The sequence below is a fragment of the Apis florea genome, unplaced genomic scaffold, assembly GCF_048593485.1.
Source record: "Apis florea isolate Af1SG1 unplaced genomic scaffold, ASM4859348v1 contig_2274_pilon, whole genome shotgun sequence".
NCBI classification, from domain to species: Eukaryota; Metazoa; Arthropoda; class Insecta; order Hymenoptera; family Apidae; genus Apis; species Apis florea.
The window spans coordinates 1936808-1951999 of NW_028256550.1; the positions used below are offsets into that span (position 1 = coordinate 1936808).

The 15192-nt window shown below is 33.5% G+C and overlaps 4 protein-coding genes and 1 long non-coding RNA gene across 6 annotated transcripts; 2 read left to right on the forward strand and 3 right to left on the reverse strand.

The window, feature by feature from the left end:
* Positions 1 to 3336: 3336 nt before the first annotated feature.
* Prosalpha2 (proteasome alpha2 subunit) lies at positions 3337 to 4836 on the reverse strand. Its single transcript, XM_003695283.4, has 3 exons — positions 4502 to 4836; positions 3826 to 4158; positions 3337 to 3743 (listed from the first exon to the last, which is right to left on the reverse strand). Exons 1-3 carry the CDS (start codon positions 4540 to 4542, stop codon positions 3413 to 3415), a joined length of 705 nt encoding a protein of 234 aa, XP_003695331.1. The 5' UTR covers positions 4543 to 4836; the 3' UTR covers positions 3337 to 3412.
* Positions 4678 to 6571, forward strand: LOC100863146 (uncharacterized). Its single transcript, XM_086903058.1, has 4 exons — positions 4678 to 5291; positions 5398 to 5673; positions 5758 to 5973; positions 6146 to 6571. The coding sequence occupies exons 1-4, from the start codon at positions 5174 to 5176 to the stop codon at positions 6454 to 6456; spliced, it is 921 nt and encodes a 306-aa protein (XP_086759184.1). The 5' UTR covers positions 4678 to 5173; the 3' UTR covers positions 6457 to 6571.
* Positions 6572 to 7091: 520 nt separating this feature from the next.
* On the forward strand, positions 7092 to 11027 carry LOC100866045 (retinol dehydrogenase 14). Of its 2 annotated transcripts, XM_031917559.2 has the most exons (5): positions 7092 to 7354; positions 8877 to 9147; positions 9967 to 10206; positions 10287 to 10669; positions 10735 to 11027. In XM_031917559.2, the coding sequence occupies exons 2-5, from the start codon at positions 8880 to 8882 to the stop codon at positions 10837 to 10839; spliced, it is 996 nt and encodes a 331-aa protein (XP_031773419.1). In that variant the 5' UTR covers positions 7092 to 7354; positions 8877 to 8879; the 3' UTR covers positions 10840 to 11027. The 2 variants fall into 2 exon arrangements, with proteins under 2 accessions (XP_031773419.1, XP_086759183.1); XM_086903057.1 differs by having other exon boundaries at positions 7105 to 7354; positions 10287 to 11027.
* Positions 8385 to 9073, reverse strand: LOC147658352 (uncharacterized). The gene is made up of 2 exons (XR_015290679.1): positions 8653 to 9073; positions 8385 to 8581 (listed from the first exon to the last, which is right to left on the reverse strand). It is a non-coding gene; the product is annotated as an uncharacterized LOC147658352 (long non-coding RNA).
* On the reverse strand, positions 11017 to 15119 carry LOC100863027 (esterase E4). The gene is made up of 8 exons (XM_003695258.4): positions 14793 to 15119; positions 14305 to 14430; positions 14055 to 14214; positions 13263 to 13651; positions 13015 to 13186; positions 12760 to 12953; positions 11543 to 11687; positions 11017 to 11469 (listed from the first exon to the last, which is right to left on the reverse strand). The coding sequence occupies exons 1-8, from the start codon at positions 14997 to 14999 to the stop codon at positions 11141 to 11143; spliced, it is 1722 nt and encodes a 573-aa protein (XP_003695306.2). The 5' UTR covers positions 15000 to 15119; the 3' UTR covers positions 11017 to 11140.
* Positions 15120 to 15192: the final 73 nt, after the last annotated feature.

A 15192-nucleotide genomic window follows, 5' to 3' on the forward strand; every position in this document is an offset into this window, starting at 1 on the left:
GCCTAAGTAAGATAAACATAAATCGAAAAATAAGATTAATGACAAAAAAGGGACAAATAGGGACAAACTAGTTATATACACTCTTCGAAAACATAAAATGTAACCATGAAAATTACCTAATACTACTAATTGCCCATATGACAAATATTCTAAATGTTACAAGCGCAGACACGATTGAATTATATTTATATTATGCTAACGTGTGCAAAATTGTCAACGATCGTCGCGTTTTTTCGAGCAAGAGGATAGCATCTTGCATACCTAATGCGCAATTAACCCGAGTGTAATTTCACTCTCGTATTATGTTGTTTCGTGTCCACCCAGCTCGACACTGATAAAGGAGGAATGGAATGAAGGGAGCAAAATGGCTAAGAAAATGCCCATAATTAGACCGTTGTAGAACCCAAAGTGACGCGACAGATGTATCCCAAGTTTCGGAAGTAGAGAGGTTGGGAAATGGTTATGCCGCGTCCACATTGATGTTCACAGAAATGTTCACAGGCAATTATAGAATTGTGTACGTCAAGAAAATATTATAATACGTCCACATTCACTAAAACTGTTTACCAAGTTTATTCACACACGGACAAAATTTTTCCCGACGATGCAATTTTTTCAAAGAATTCTTGAAAGGAATAAAGATTATAATAAGAAATATTAAACATTCTAATTAGAAATTATTAAATATAAGTTTTGATATAAATTATATAAAAAAACTATAAAGAAATATAATTTATATATTATTCTATTATGTCTTTGTGTCAAAGATTCTTGATTTTATCTATGTCACGAATAATACACAAGAAACAATGTATGTATACAATATACAATAATTTTTGTAATATATTGTGTAAAATTTTATTGTCAAAAGTTAACTATGAAATCAAAGAAAGTTTACTAAATGAAAAAAGTAATGAAGATAGAAATATAGGAATTCTTTTTTAACTAAAAACTATTATTAGAGTTATTTACAAATTTGAAATGATAATTATTGTATTTAATCATCCTCTTTGCTTTCCTGATTTAACATTAAAAGATTTAATAATTAAAATTGAAAGATAAACCGTTCTAATCCTAAGATATTCAATAATTTTAAATTGTTTTAAATTAAATGATATAAATTATATTGAATTCTAGAAAAATTACTTTGGAATAAAATAAAAAATTTGCATTCTATTAATTATTTTTTATATATATATTTTTTTTATTCTCATTACTTTTTGCTGCATTACGCGGTATTATATTGGCGGTCGTTAATTACCATTATTATATAATATAATTGAAATCGTCAAAAACAGAATTTATCTTTTCATTTTTATCTAATCTTAGATAAAATTCTTCTTTCGATTAAAATCAGAAACGTAAATGAATACGAATTGGTCTCAAAAGTGTCAAATCTTGAAGACACTCGATCGAAGAGAAGAAACAAAAAGACAAGAAGTGTCGACATTGAGAGACCAATAGACCGAGATAAAGCCAAAGAATATAAAATACCAGAGGGGAACTCGATGGCTTTTTAGAATTTTTAATAAGCGACATCGGCACGCTTGCGATTCCCCGCAAAAGCGGAAATGTAAATTCAGCGCTTTCGCCAGCCGGAAGAGAAGAACTGACTGGCCTCTTGTAATATCGACATTAAAATTGCAAACCGTGCAACCAGCACAACCGATGCCTTCGTCTTCGCGAGACTCTCTATCTCTCTTCGTCTTTCCTTCTCTCCTGTTTCTTCTTTCTTCGTGCTATCTCTCTTTCTCTCCCTGGTCGAGTATGATTGTCCGCGGAAATCTTCAAGTACCAACGTGGAAACACTGTTCGAGCAGTAGTAAATGAAAGCCGCCGTTTGTCATGGAAACGCGTCTGCGGATGCGTCATATTAAAGTCTGGCATTGTTCGTCTCCAATGCAGACGATGCCGGGAAAATGAGTTAGTAAGAAAAAGAGAGAAAATGCACGATTGTCGGGAAACAAGAATAGAGAGAAAGCAAGGGATAATCGGGGATTAGCCGGGATTCACGATTTCAAATTATTATAGACGCGCAATGTGCCCTTACATACGGCGAATTGTGATTTATACGTTCATAATTCATCACATATCACATATTCTATAAATCGATGATAATTACGATTAAATTATAAATAAAAAATAAAAAACAACTTCGAGTAAACGTATCGAAAACTCATTGTTAATTTAATCTCTTGTTTTATCATAGTGTCTTCTATAATCGCGAAAAAACTAAATAAAAATAACCGTATATTTCTTTATTTCTATACCTTTTATTTTCTTTTAGGTTTGCATAACAATTGAAATTAATTATAGAAAAAAGAAACAACGTGTATCGAATATAATTTCAGTTACGTCTATTTTTCTAATTATTTACTTTCATCAATATATAATAACATTTAATTGAATAGAAGTATTAAAGAAAATTTACAACGATTTCTTTCCCAAATAAACTATTTGTAAATTCGCGATATCATTGATATTTCATATGAAAATATTAGAAGTAAATAATTTCAAACTTTTTATAAAATAATGCGACCTTGAGAAAATATGAGCACACATACTTGGTAAATAAATAGTTTCGCGACCGGTCGTGACTAATGGCTGACATAAACAAACAACCGGCAACGCGACAAATATGCGACCGTTATTAAAAATATGCTTCGTTATATATTCAAAATGTAACAATACTTAGATTAACACATGAAAACATAAAATTTTGATCGCAATATAGATATGTTCGACATCAAAAACAATTACAAACGACACATCGATATCATGATGAATAGCAATTGTAAAGGACAAGGTAAGTATCGCAAAAGCAAACACACCTTAATATCTAACAATTGTAAGCTTACCTACGCACATCCGTTGAGAAATAACTTGACGTATTCAACACGTGTTCTGGCCGATTTTTTGTCAACAGTATCACCGAGAACTGACAGGACAACGCAACACACGAGACAAACCAACCGACCGGCCGCGCACCAACTACGAAAACTCGTTCGCATTCGCGCACGATCGCGCCCAACCAACATGAATGCTTATAACGCACTCTATCGGGAAAAAATAGTATCTCCTATACATTTATTGAAAAATCAAGTTTAAAGTGAAAAATTTATGTATCACGATGAAAAACATTAATTTAAAGATAAATATAATTTTTGTAATATTTTTAATATTATTTCATTATTTCATAATAATCTTCCATTAAAGTCTGAATAAATTTTTATAAATAAAGTTTGAATAAAGATAAATCCGTATTTTAAAGATAAACTTTCTTATTATATTATATATTGCAAGTAAAGGAATAATAATGTTACTTTCAACAAAACATTTTATTATAAGAATCTAGTTTATTCTTGATTGTGTAAAGATTACTGTAATAATGTAATATAAAAATAATAAAAATTTAAGGAATATTAGCAAGATAATCTTTTACATTGGAAGGTTCCAATCTTCTAAAACCATTTGCATCACAAATACCAATTTCTATATTATCAGCTGTCATCTGTCCCTCGAATCCTTCCTTTAAAGTTAAAATGGCAGTATGAACAGCATCGTCCAATTCCAAATCTTCGCTATATCTTTTCTCAAGAAATACTTTTCCATTGACAAAATTTTTACCCATTGCCGTGGCCTTCCATGCAAAATATGCACCAGAAGGATCGCATTGATATAAACATGGCTTTCCATTATCCCAGCCACAAATTAACAAAGAGACTCCAAAAGGTCTGACTCCTCTATAATTTTAATTTCAAAATACATTATAATTGTATTAATCAAATCTTTGATAAATTGAAAAATTATTTGAAAGATAAATACCCAGACTGTGTATATTCTTGCATAAGCATTGCAACTCTTTGTACCAATTGTGCAGTAGGTATTGGTTCTTGATAAATAAGCTGATATTGTTGTGCAATTTTACGTGCTTGCTTTACTAATAATCTATAATCTGGACCCATGCCACTATATACCATACCAATATGTTTTGTAATTATTTCTACTTTCTTTACACTGTGTTCATCGTACAATATAGATTTGTGTTTGTTTTCTGTGGCAAGAACAACTCCATTCGAAGCTTTAATGCCAACACTTGCTGCTCCAGCAGCGACAGCAGCTAAAGCATATTCTATCTGAACCAATTTTCCAGATGGACTGTGTAAAAAAATAAATTAACTTTTATATTTTATGACGTTCAGGTATTTGACGAGTCATTGTACACACAATTGAAATCAATTCATTTATGATAAAAGAAAAATTTATAACATTAATTTTTTCAACTGATTTTTATAAATAATAAAAAAAGAGATTATTTAAAGATAATTTTCACTTTCTTGTTAATGTAAATTTAATAAATCGATAAATTTTATAAATCGATGTAACCTGTAATTTACTTACAGGTTATGTTCATGAAAACTTCTATTAATTAGTTAGAGTAATATTACGTTAAAATTAAAATTTTTAAATTTGAATTCTTACGAGAAATAATTAAATTTACCTGAAAGTTGTTAATGAAAAACTATAACGTTCCGAAGCCATGACAATTACTTTGCAATAATATCAGTTACTAAATAGAGTGAACTTTCGGTACAAGGTTTGACAACTTGTACGATTGAAAGAAAACAGGGATTTTTACGCTAGGGATATTTTCTGTTACTATATGAAACTATGGTTATATTTTTAAATTATTAAATAGTGGTTTTTATATATTTTTATCTATGAAATCTACATCTATATCTTTAAAAATTTAAGTTATAGATAAATTATTATTATTATTATTATTATTATTATATATTATTAAATAAAATTAAGAATTTGCATCAAGAATCGCAATACATTATTTCAGTGATACGAAGTACGTTTCATTAAATAAACGATATTACAAAATTAAAAATTGATCCCTTGATATCTTATAAAAATGTAAGATCTAACTTCAAGGAAGGAGGATGTCAATTTTATTTTTGCAACCAAATATTTCGAACAAACATTTAAAAAAGATCTATTGTTAATCGATCTATTTAATAGATTTTTTTTTTATAATTTATTAAATGTGTGATGCAAAATTTTATACGATATAAAAGAGAAATATGTTCAATACAAACACATACTTCTTTCGTAGTATCCATTAAATTAATTTCAGAACCAATACAAATAATACAAATATAGAGAAATGGCTGATGAAGATAAGAAAAATGATAAAAATCAAATAGAAGAATTGTATGCGTGGATCTCTACGATTCCACTTTCAAAACCAACAAAGAATTTATCTAGAGACCTTTCCGATGCTGGTAGTTACAAAACGATTTTGTTAAAAACTCTTGATTCTTTCTATTTAGACTTCTATTTTTTCAATTTCTTATAATTTAAAAAATAACTAAGAAAAATATCCCTTAGTAATAATAGCGGAAATCCTTAAAATATATTATCCCCGTTATGTTGATCTTCATAATTATGTGCCTGCCAATAGTATAACAATGAAGAAAGAAAATTGGAAAATATTAAATCGAAAAGTACTAAGTAAAATTCATATGAAATTAAATAAAAATATTATCAATCAATTAGCAAATTGTCATCCTGGAACCGCTGAATATGTCTTATTGGAATTGAAAAAGAAAGTTCTAAAAGATTTTGAGAATCTGTCGTTCAAAGAAAATGATTTTATCGAAGAAGGTAAAAATTAAATGAAATAAGAAAGAACAAGGCGATTGATAAGAATTCCATCATAATATTTTCAAAGCGTGATACTTTATTTAGAAAAAGTGGACACAGATGGAATAAAAACGATATCAAACAAATCATTGCCAAATGTTGATCAATTAACCTTGGAACGTATTGATCGTAAAACATCGATATTTTATCAAATAAAAGAAAAATCCTATTTTATCTTGAAATGGTTTATAAATTGGTTATGCTTTTGGAATTATCTTCAAAATATTATATTCCGATTAAAGAATCCTTTCCAAAGTTCGTGTAAGTTGAACATATATTTAAGAAAATATCTTTTAAAAAATGTGTACAATTATAAAATGAATGGAACACATTAAAAAATAAAATTAAAATTTTAATTTTTAAAATATGTCAAGTATGATGAATTCTTTTAAGGAACAAATTTCGACAAATATTTTCTTCGTGTCTGTTGAAGTGAAAGAAGATGCCGAGACGCAAAGAACGTCAGAGGATATCAACGGGGAAGATGGTGTTCCACGTCACGTCTGCATGCAATTAAGACAAAAACTTCAAGAGATTGACGACATTATCTACACGTTAAATCACAAGGTTGCATATCTAGAGAGTACGATGAAGCTGAAAGACATGAGAATATCAAATCTAACATCGCAGATCTTGCTGCACAATGAAGAATCTAAGCCACAATTTACAAAAGTTGAAACGAACGAAACGTCATCTAAAATTCGAGTGCAAAATATCGAGGAGAAAGTAAAAATAGAAAAATAATGTCCAATAAATCCCATAGTAAATAAATATCATAGAACTAAACACAATACTTATCTATCTAGTTTTAATTATACTTATTTGAATTTTTATAAATAAATTCTTTACATTTACTTAATACAGAGCTATTTATAACATTTTAAAAACACGAGAATCTTTAAAAATACATAAATTCAAGCAATGAATATAACGCTAACGTAAATTTATGCAAATTTTTATCTCTTTTATCATAATTTTAATTCGATTCTAATGAATGCTCGTTAATTAAAATTCATCGTGTTATGTTTTAAGAGTTTTAACAGATCCTTTTTAGATATTGCCGCGATAATTGAATGGATGCACGTCTAAACGTTCATCAACATTGAAAAATTAATAATCAAGAAAAATTGTTGTGTCACACAAGTAATTATGTGTTAAACAAACATACACACACATTGATATTAAAATAAAAATTAAAAACGCTTTATGCTAATCCTCCACTCTTAACTATCCGCGTTAAAAATTTTTATTTTTCAGATATTACCATAATGATTAAGAAGAAGAAGAAGAAAAAAAAAAAAAGATAATAAAAATATACGACTACACTCAACTCTTGTAAACAGAGAGAGAAAAAAAAAAAAGAAACACACTCGACGTTCACTATGTCAATTCGTATATTCGAGATATCTGGGATTGAAAAATATAACGAGTTCTTTTTCAGGATGAGGCTACGGAGAACTTGACATTAAGGTTTTATAAAAGCCACTCTCTCATCACTGTTCTCCACGAAGAGAGTGGGACTATACTTACTGCAGGGTCACGCGTCACGGATTGCAATGTTAGTATAGAGGCAACACTCAAACAGAAAGGACGCCTAGCGCCTGGACTCTTAAGCCGGTTTGAATGAAAATTTAACCGTGGTGTGAGTATAATTCAACATTAAATTAATATTTTTTTCTTACCTAAGTTTCCCACTGCTTACTACTTGCCTCCCTTTTTACTCTTTCAAATTTGATCTATCCATAGATCCTTATGGATAGATTACAATGGAATTAATATATTCGTTATTCTATGAATTATTATACTTATAGGTTATAAATAAAATAGTGGAAAATTTTCGTTGTATTATAAATTAAACGTCGTTAAAATTTATTTCTTCTTATTCGGAAAATAATAGATTTCGTAGAATGAGAAGTATCAATTATAATAAATATTAGATTAATGGAAAATTTTCTACGTTCGTTAATATTAATTGAATGTCATTAAAACTTATTTCTTCTTATTTGAAAATGATAGATTTCGTAGAATGTTGGAGAAATATTAATTATAATAAGTATTGGACATATAATACGACAAGTAGATATTACTTATATATTATTTTAAAATACTCGTTCTTATATTCACTTTTTACGTTATTTGTGATCATTATATAAAAATATGGGATAAGAAAAATATCATAAATATCTTTTTATCATTATACGTACACTTGTTATGAACAGAGAAAAATTCATGTATATATGAAATAACAAAATTAATCTAATATAAATTTTATAGAAAATTTGTATTATATCGTAGGAATGAAATGTATATTTTTGATAAAAAAAAAAAAAAGAACTATAAATGTTAAACGTAAGTATAGTATTTTGTATTCGTTATTTCGAGTCTATATGTCATTTCTACGACGAGTTAGGTGGAACGTCAGTGTCCGATATCTCAAACGATCCATGTTCTCGGTCATCGACCTTTGCTGCGTAACATTTCTTCGAACGAGAGATTTCAATGCCTGTATCGCAATAAAATTTTGAATTTTTCAAGAAGATGAAATGCGCGTACACATATCTTATCGTACATTTATTAAATTCATTCTAGGAAAAAAAAAAAAAAAAATGGTACAAATTTTCTTCTCATTGTTAAAAATAAAATACGAGTTAGGACAAAAGATTTTTCCCAAATAAAATTAAAGATTTTTATTACATTTCCTTACATAACATCTACAGTCGAACACATTTTTTTATATCGCTATTTGGATGATTCATACATTTGTTCCAAGCATAAAATTTTTTCCCTGTTACACATTCTTCTCATTTCCATATCCTATTTGATAACAATAAAATATACTCTTGATATACACATTTTTCTACAAAAAAATCTGCAAGAAAAAAAAACTACATATATCAGACAAAATTTTTGGGATATATTAAAATTTATTATTTTACGTACTATACAAGATAATATTATCCACATGTATACATAGATGGTACATAAAACTAATTACTCAATAATTTTCGAAAAAATTTCTAAATTTATTTATTCTCGATTCACTGCGTGTATTTCGAATATGTTTCCGTTCCTTTTATCAATTAATCCCCTTTTGTTGATTCTTTTGAAAAGGAAAAAAATTTTCTATTGTAATTTAACGTATATAACGTACACCTTTCGTTTAGATCATGTTACTCAAGATCGTGTCCTGCCCAACGTTGTGTTACCTAGCCGCAGCTGGATCACTCGTCGTGCTTCTGGTTTTACTGGCGGTGTACCTTTACGCCCGACACACGATGGGAATCTGCAAAAGCAAGAAAAGAATGGACGGGAAGACTGTAATAATTACTGGATGCACGTCTGGTATTGGAAGGGAGACTGCGAGAGATATAGCGAAAAGAGGCGCGAGACTAATCATGGCGTGCCGAAATTTGGAAATGGCGGACAAATTGAAAGGTTTCGTCCTTATGAAAATTTCACTCTCATAATGAATCACCACATATTTACATATCGTTTCGATCGAATTGTTTGGAGAGAAAAAAAAACTGTTACGATTCATTAATAATGAAGTAGAGAAAGTAGGGTAAAACTATGCATATATATATATATATATATCATTGTTTCTCCAAGCAAGAATTGCGTTATACGCGTAACGCGTGATATTAATTTTGAAATAGGTCTTAAAAAAAATATATGAGACATCGTCCGTTTGTAAGTCGAGTAATGTAATACACGAGTTGATGCAAATTTGAGAACTTCAACAAGAATTCCATTCTACTCTATACGTAATAGAATTCATAATTTTTTATAATAAAAATTTTTTATCAAGTGGTTTTTAAATACGAACACGATTTTATCTCTATCCCCGTTTCGAAAAAATCTTATTTTCCTTCGAGTCGAATAATTTTTTAATTATATAGAAGAATTAAAATTAGAGAATTAGAAATGAAATGAGTATGGTGGAAGAGCAATTTTTAACTCTAAATTTAAAGTTGTAGATTTATTTATTTCGAGTTCATCAACACAATCGATGCATCCCATCAATCGAAATCAAATTAAAGCAAATTATACAATCATCGAGACTGCAACAAGCGGGATTATTCGCTCGCATTTATTAATTTTACAAATTTGCATGAATTCAATAGAAAATTTGCACAAGATAATTGCATTTCCTTTCACCGACAAAATAAAATCCTTAAGTCGTTCCCACAATCACCAATCAATTTCCCACATTTCCTAATACTCTTCTAAATAAACGTTTCTCTTAATCCACAGAGGAGCTAACAAAAGAGTCCGGAAACGAGAATATCGTCGCTCGAAAACTCGACCTGTCCTCGTTCTCCTCGGTGAGGGAGTTCGCCCGGCAGATAAATCACGAGGAGAACAGATTGGACGTGCTGATCCACAACGCTGGTACCGCGCAACTGTTCAAGAAGATGGTCACCGAGGACGGAGTGGAGATGACCATGGCGACCAATCAATACGGCCCGTTTTTGCTCACGCATCTTTTGATCGGTGAATCCCTTTCTTTCTCTCAATTTGTGGCGCATCTTCGACAATGTAACCCAGCACGATTCGATTTGCAACGATTGCAGATTTGTTGAAACGATCGAAGCCAAGTCGAATAATCATCGTCGCGTCCGAGCTGTACGTTTTCGCAAGATTGAACCTGGACAACGTGAATCCAACCACGACCATGCCCGGCTACTTGTACTACGTTTCCAAATACGCCAACATCGTGTTCAGTTTGGAGTTGGCAAGACGGCTCGAAGGTTCCGGGGTCACTGTCAATTGCCTCCATCCCGGTTTGATAAGCACAGGTATATGGAAAGCGGTTCCGCCTCCGTTTTCGTGGATGCTGAACAATCTGCTCAACGTTTTGTCGAAAACGGTCGAGCAAGGGGCTCAAACGACCATACACCTTGCCGTCTCGGACGAGGTTGACGGGATATCGGGCAAATACTTTATGGATTGCAAAGTAAGGAAAAGTTCTTCTCTTGTCTTTCGATCTTCCATTAAAAAAACCCTTGATGAACCCTTCAGGAGCGCGAACTGTATTGCGGCGTCAAGGATCCGGCACAGGCTAAGAAATTTTGGGAGCTGAACGAGGCCATGGTGAAACTCCAATCGACGGATCCGAAAATTTAGATCGACCGCGAGCAATTTTTTTTTTTTTTTTTTTTTTTTCTTTTTATACACGCAATACACGTACTCATGCGAGAAAGAACTCCTTGTGATTCGACGACTATCTAATAATCATTTGGTAGAGAAATTAATCAATCGGACGAAGAAAAAGTGTTTGTTTGTAACAATAAAGATGTTTCATCATGTTATAATCGTTTATCGTTCAATAATTTTTCCAACGAATTAATATGATAATTAATAATAATAAATCTTGTCGAATTCGAGGTTGATATGTAAATACAAAAAAGAAGGAAAAAGAGTGCGTTCAATGCTTCGCTCCTTTCGTGGTTCGGGATGGCAGTGGGAATAATCTTTCCCACACCCGCATCCTTTCAGGGAAGAATTCGGTCTTCATGCTCGGGCGAAGATCGATCTGCAGGTAATTCGTTTTCGAGGGGACGAACGTGTCCCACGACACGTTGCTGAATCTGTTATCGTTCCTCGGGATCGGCTCGCCGTTTATCACGAAATTGGACCACATGCTCGTGTAAAGCTCCACCATAGGAGATTCCGGCGCGTCGTCCCCCAGATACGGGAGGAACGGGAATTGTTTCGCGTGAAACAGGTACTGCAAATCGTCGTGATGCGACGGATCTGAAAGGAGATGAAAACAATTTTAAAAATTTCCAACGTGAATAAAATTTTAGCCTTTCAGATGAAAACTTACTGTATGCAGTTTCGTTGCTCCATCTGTAGAAACCGAATCGTCCCTCGTACGTGAATTTATAAAAGTAAACCGGCTCTCTCGAGTTCGAGGCGAACAGTTTAACCGCTCGATACATGGGGAATATGGTTATGCAATCGCCGTATACCTGCCAAATATTTTATATATATATATATATATATTTTTCCTTAACCTGTCTTCTCCTTTCGCCACTACGTCGCTCTGCATAAGATGCCAGCCACTCAGATATTATAGGCGACTATAATCGCTCTGCATAAGGTACCACTGAGGTACTATGGGCGACTATAATAGTTCTGCATAAGATGCCACTCATTGAGGTACTATGAGCGATTATAGTCGCTCTGCTTAATATAATCGCTTACATAAAATACTATTGAGGTACTATGGGTGACTATAGTCACTCTGCATAAGATGTCAGCCATTGAGTTACTATATTATAGTCGCTCTACATAAGGTACCACTGAGGTACTATGGGCGACTATAATAGTTCTGCATAAGATGCCACTCATTGAGGTACTATGAGCGATTATAGTCGCTCTGCTTAATATAATCGCTTACATAAAATACTATTGAGGTACTATGGGTGACTATAGTCACTCTGCATAAGATGTCAGTCATTGAACTACTATGGACGATTATAGTCGCTCTACATAAGGTACCACTGAGGTACTATGGGCACCTATAGTCGTACATAAGAAGCCACTGAGGTACTATTGGCAACTATAGTCACTCTACATAAGAAGCCACTGAGCGACTATAATCGTTCTGCACAAAATGCCACTGGGACACTATGAGCGACTATAGTCACTCTGCATAAGATGCCACCAAGATACTATGGTCGATATAGTCACTCTGTTTAATATAGTCGCTCACATAAAATACTAATGAGATACTATAGGCAATTATAATTGCTCTGCATAAGATGCCACTGAGGTACTACGCTCTGCTTAATATAGTCGCTCTGCATAAGATGTCACCAAGATACTATGGTCGATATAGTCTGCATAAGATGCCAGGTACTATAGTCGCTCTATCTTTGTTTTCATCATCAATTTTCCTTTTTCCAATAAACACCGTCAAAGCAACTCGAATTGCGAGGCGTAAACATAACATCGGCTCACGATCTTTCTCGAGCACATTTTTGGCTCGTAGCGAAAGGATTAATAATTTAATAAAATGAAAAAAAAAAGGATACGAACTTTGCCAAGTTGGAGGAGAGTCTGCTGGCCGATCGCCTCGTCTTTGAAATAAAATTGTCGCAATTGCCTGCTTATGTAATTCGATCGTGGCGTGTCGCGTTCGTACATGCAAAATATGGGGGCGACGGTGCTCCAATTGCTGTTCACCTCTCGATACAAAGATCCGTTGTCCACCTTGTCGTTCCTCTCGTACACTGTAACATCATCCGATAAAACGCGTGCCTGACGCAACAAATAGGCGAGAGTATCACTTACGCGCGGCTACACCGGCAAACTCGTGCTCCGTGACTCCAAGGATGTAAGGAACTTGGTGGAATTTCCCCTGCACGATCGAGTCGTACGGTTGCTCGGCCAGGAATCTTTCGACGCCTGCGACCTCGGGCTCCACGGCCGGCGTCCAAAGTAGAATCGGATTTCCGTACCAATCCTATCCATGAAAAGGAAAAAAGGAGATAGCTCTAAGTGCTTTTTATTTTTTTTTTCGTTTGTGAAACGAAACGTACCGTCAAGTTGGCCAACGTGTTCGTGAAGTTTTCCACGGGCTTCTCGAGCAAACAGTTCAACATGGAGGGCGTGGAATCGGTGGGACAATTCAACAGCCGGGCCTGCCTCTGCACCAGCTCCTTCTGCCCGTGCTGCGCGACACCCGTGTAAACTTCCGGTTTGATGGCCGAGGCGCTCATCGAGATGGCTCTGTGGAACAAATTCTTCGACATGGGAGAGACCATGTGCAACATTATGCTGTAGCTTCCCGCGCTGTAACCGCACAGCGTGACGGAATTCGGATCGCCGCCGAACGCGGCGATGTTCCGTCGGACCCATCTGAACGCCTCCACCTGATCCTTCAACCCCATGTTGCCCGGCGCCCAACTGTCCCCGGTGTTCAAGAAACCTGAAACGAAATTTCGAACAAATTTTAATAAACGGTGGTAGTTTAAGTAATAATAATTTAACTCTTTGAGCTCGTATTTATATTTAATCCTTTCGAATTGCTTTGACAGTGTTTATTGAAAAATAAAAATTGATGATGAAAATATCGATGATACGCGGCATCTTATGCAGAGCTATAGTCTCCTAGTTATAGTTATAGTCATATAACTATAGTTATATAGACTATAGCCGCCGTAGAAGCGAAAAGTTTCTAAGAAGTTACCGATCGAGCGACAAAAGTCCCTAGAATCTCATCATACGTATATTTACATTAGTGAAGGATGGGCGACTAAAACATACGAATGCAAAGGGTTAAATTTAATTAATTTCGCTCGTGCAATGATTGTAAAACGATGATTATTCACCCAATGCACCGAGACGATAGTTGATCGTAACCAACACGATGTCTTTGTCGAGCAGATATTGCGGCCCGAAAATTGAACTTTGGCCCGAAAAACTGGTAAAGCCACCGGGATGTATGAATATCATAACCGGTCTCTTTGTATTTTTGTTCTCGCATGGTAGCTAGAAAAAAGAATAATAATGAAATTTAACGAAAGATTGATCGCAAATTTGAAATTTTGTTTAGATATCGATCGTTATAGTGATGTTTACCTTGGTGGTGTACACGTTTAAACGTAGGCAATCCTCCGCTTGCAACACGCCATCGGAATGAGGGCAACTAGGTCCTTCCTCGGTGGCATCGAACACGTTTTGCCAATCCGCCGCTGGGATTGGAGGCTTTAATGCGAAACCAAAAAATTAGAAAGGAAAAATAAGCAAGGATTTTTAAGATTAAACGAAACTTTCTTTTAAGAAGCTCAAACTTTTTTGGTATTTTGAAAAAATTGTACGTTTTTAATATTTAAAATAATATTTATAAGCTCATAATATTATCCGGATAAAAATATCTTCAACGTTTTTATTCTATTTTTATATTCTTCGATCTGTATTCTTTTGTATTATTCTGTCGTAAAATATTGTAAATATTGTATCTCTAAGTATGTTTACACGTTTTCGTTATACATATTTCGCGCACAAATTAACGATACGTAAAAAAAAAAAAAAAGAAGAAAATGTTGTTTAGAATTCAAAATACGTACTTGAAAACGTTGCTTTCCAACAGGTGGTTCGCCATATCTCACTCCACGGAACGAATAAATCTTCCTTCCATGCCTCGAGGTGAAAACTGAACCGCGAATTTTCCCGATCGGGGCTGTGACCAATGGCTGTTCAATATCCGTCGAACATTCGCACGCGATAACAGCGCCAACGATGCAAAGAAATAATATCAGAATGTTATTGCTCATTTTGAAAGAAAGGAGGCCTGATCCTGTTATATCTCTTCTTTTCAAGTGAAGAGAACCTTGATATGTAGTTTGAGTCGATCTGATGAACCGGTATAAACCGTGTTCACGCGAATAATAGCGGACGTAATGGCAAAATCGAGGAATTTATAAGAGCGCTACGAGGAAAATAAGTGGGGAAATCCAATTACCTTTA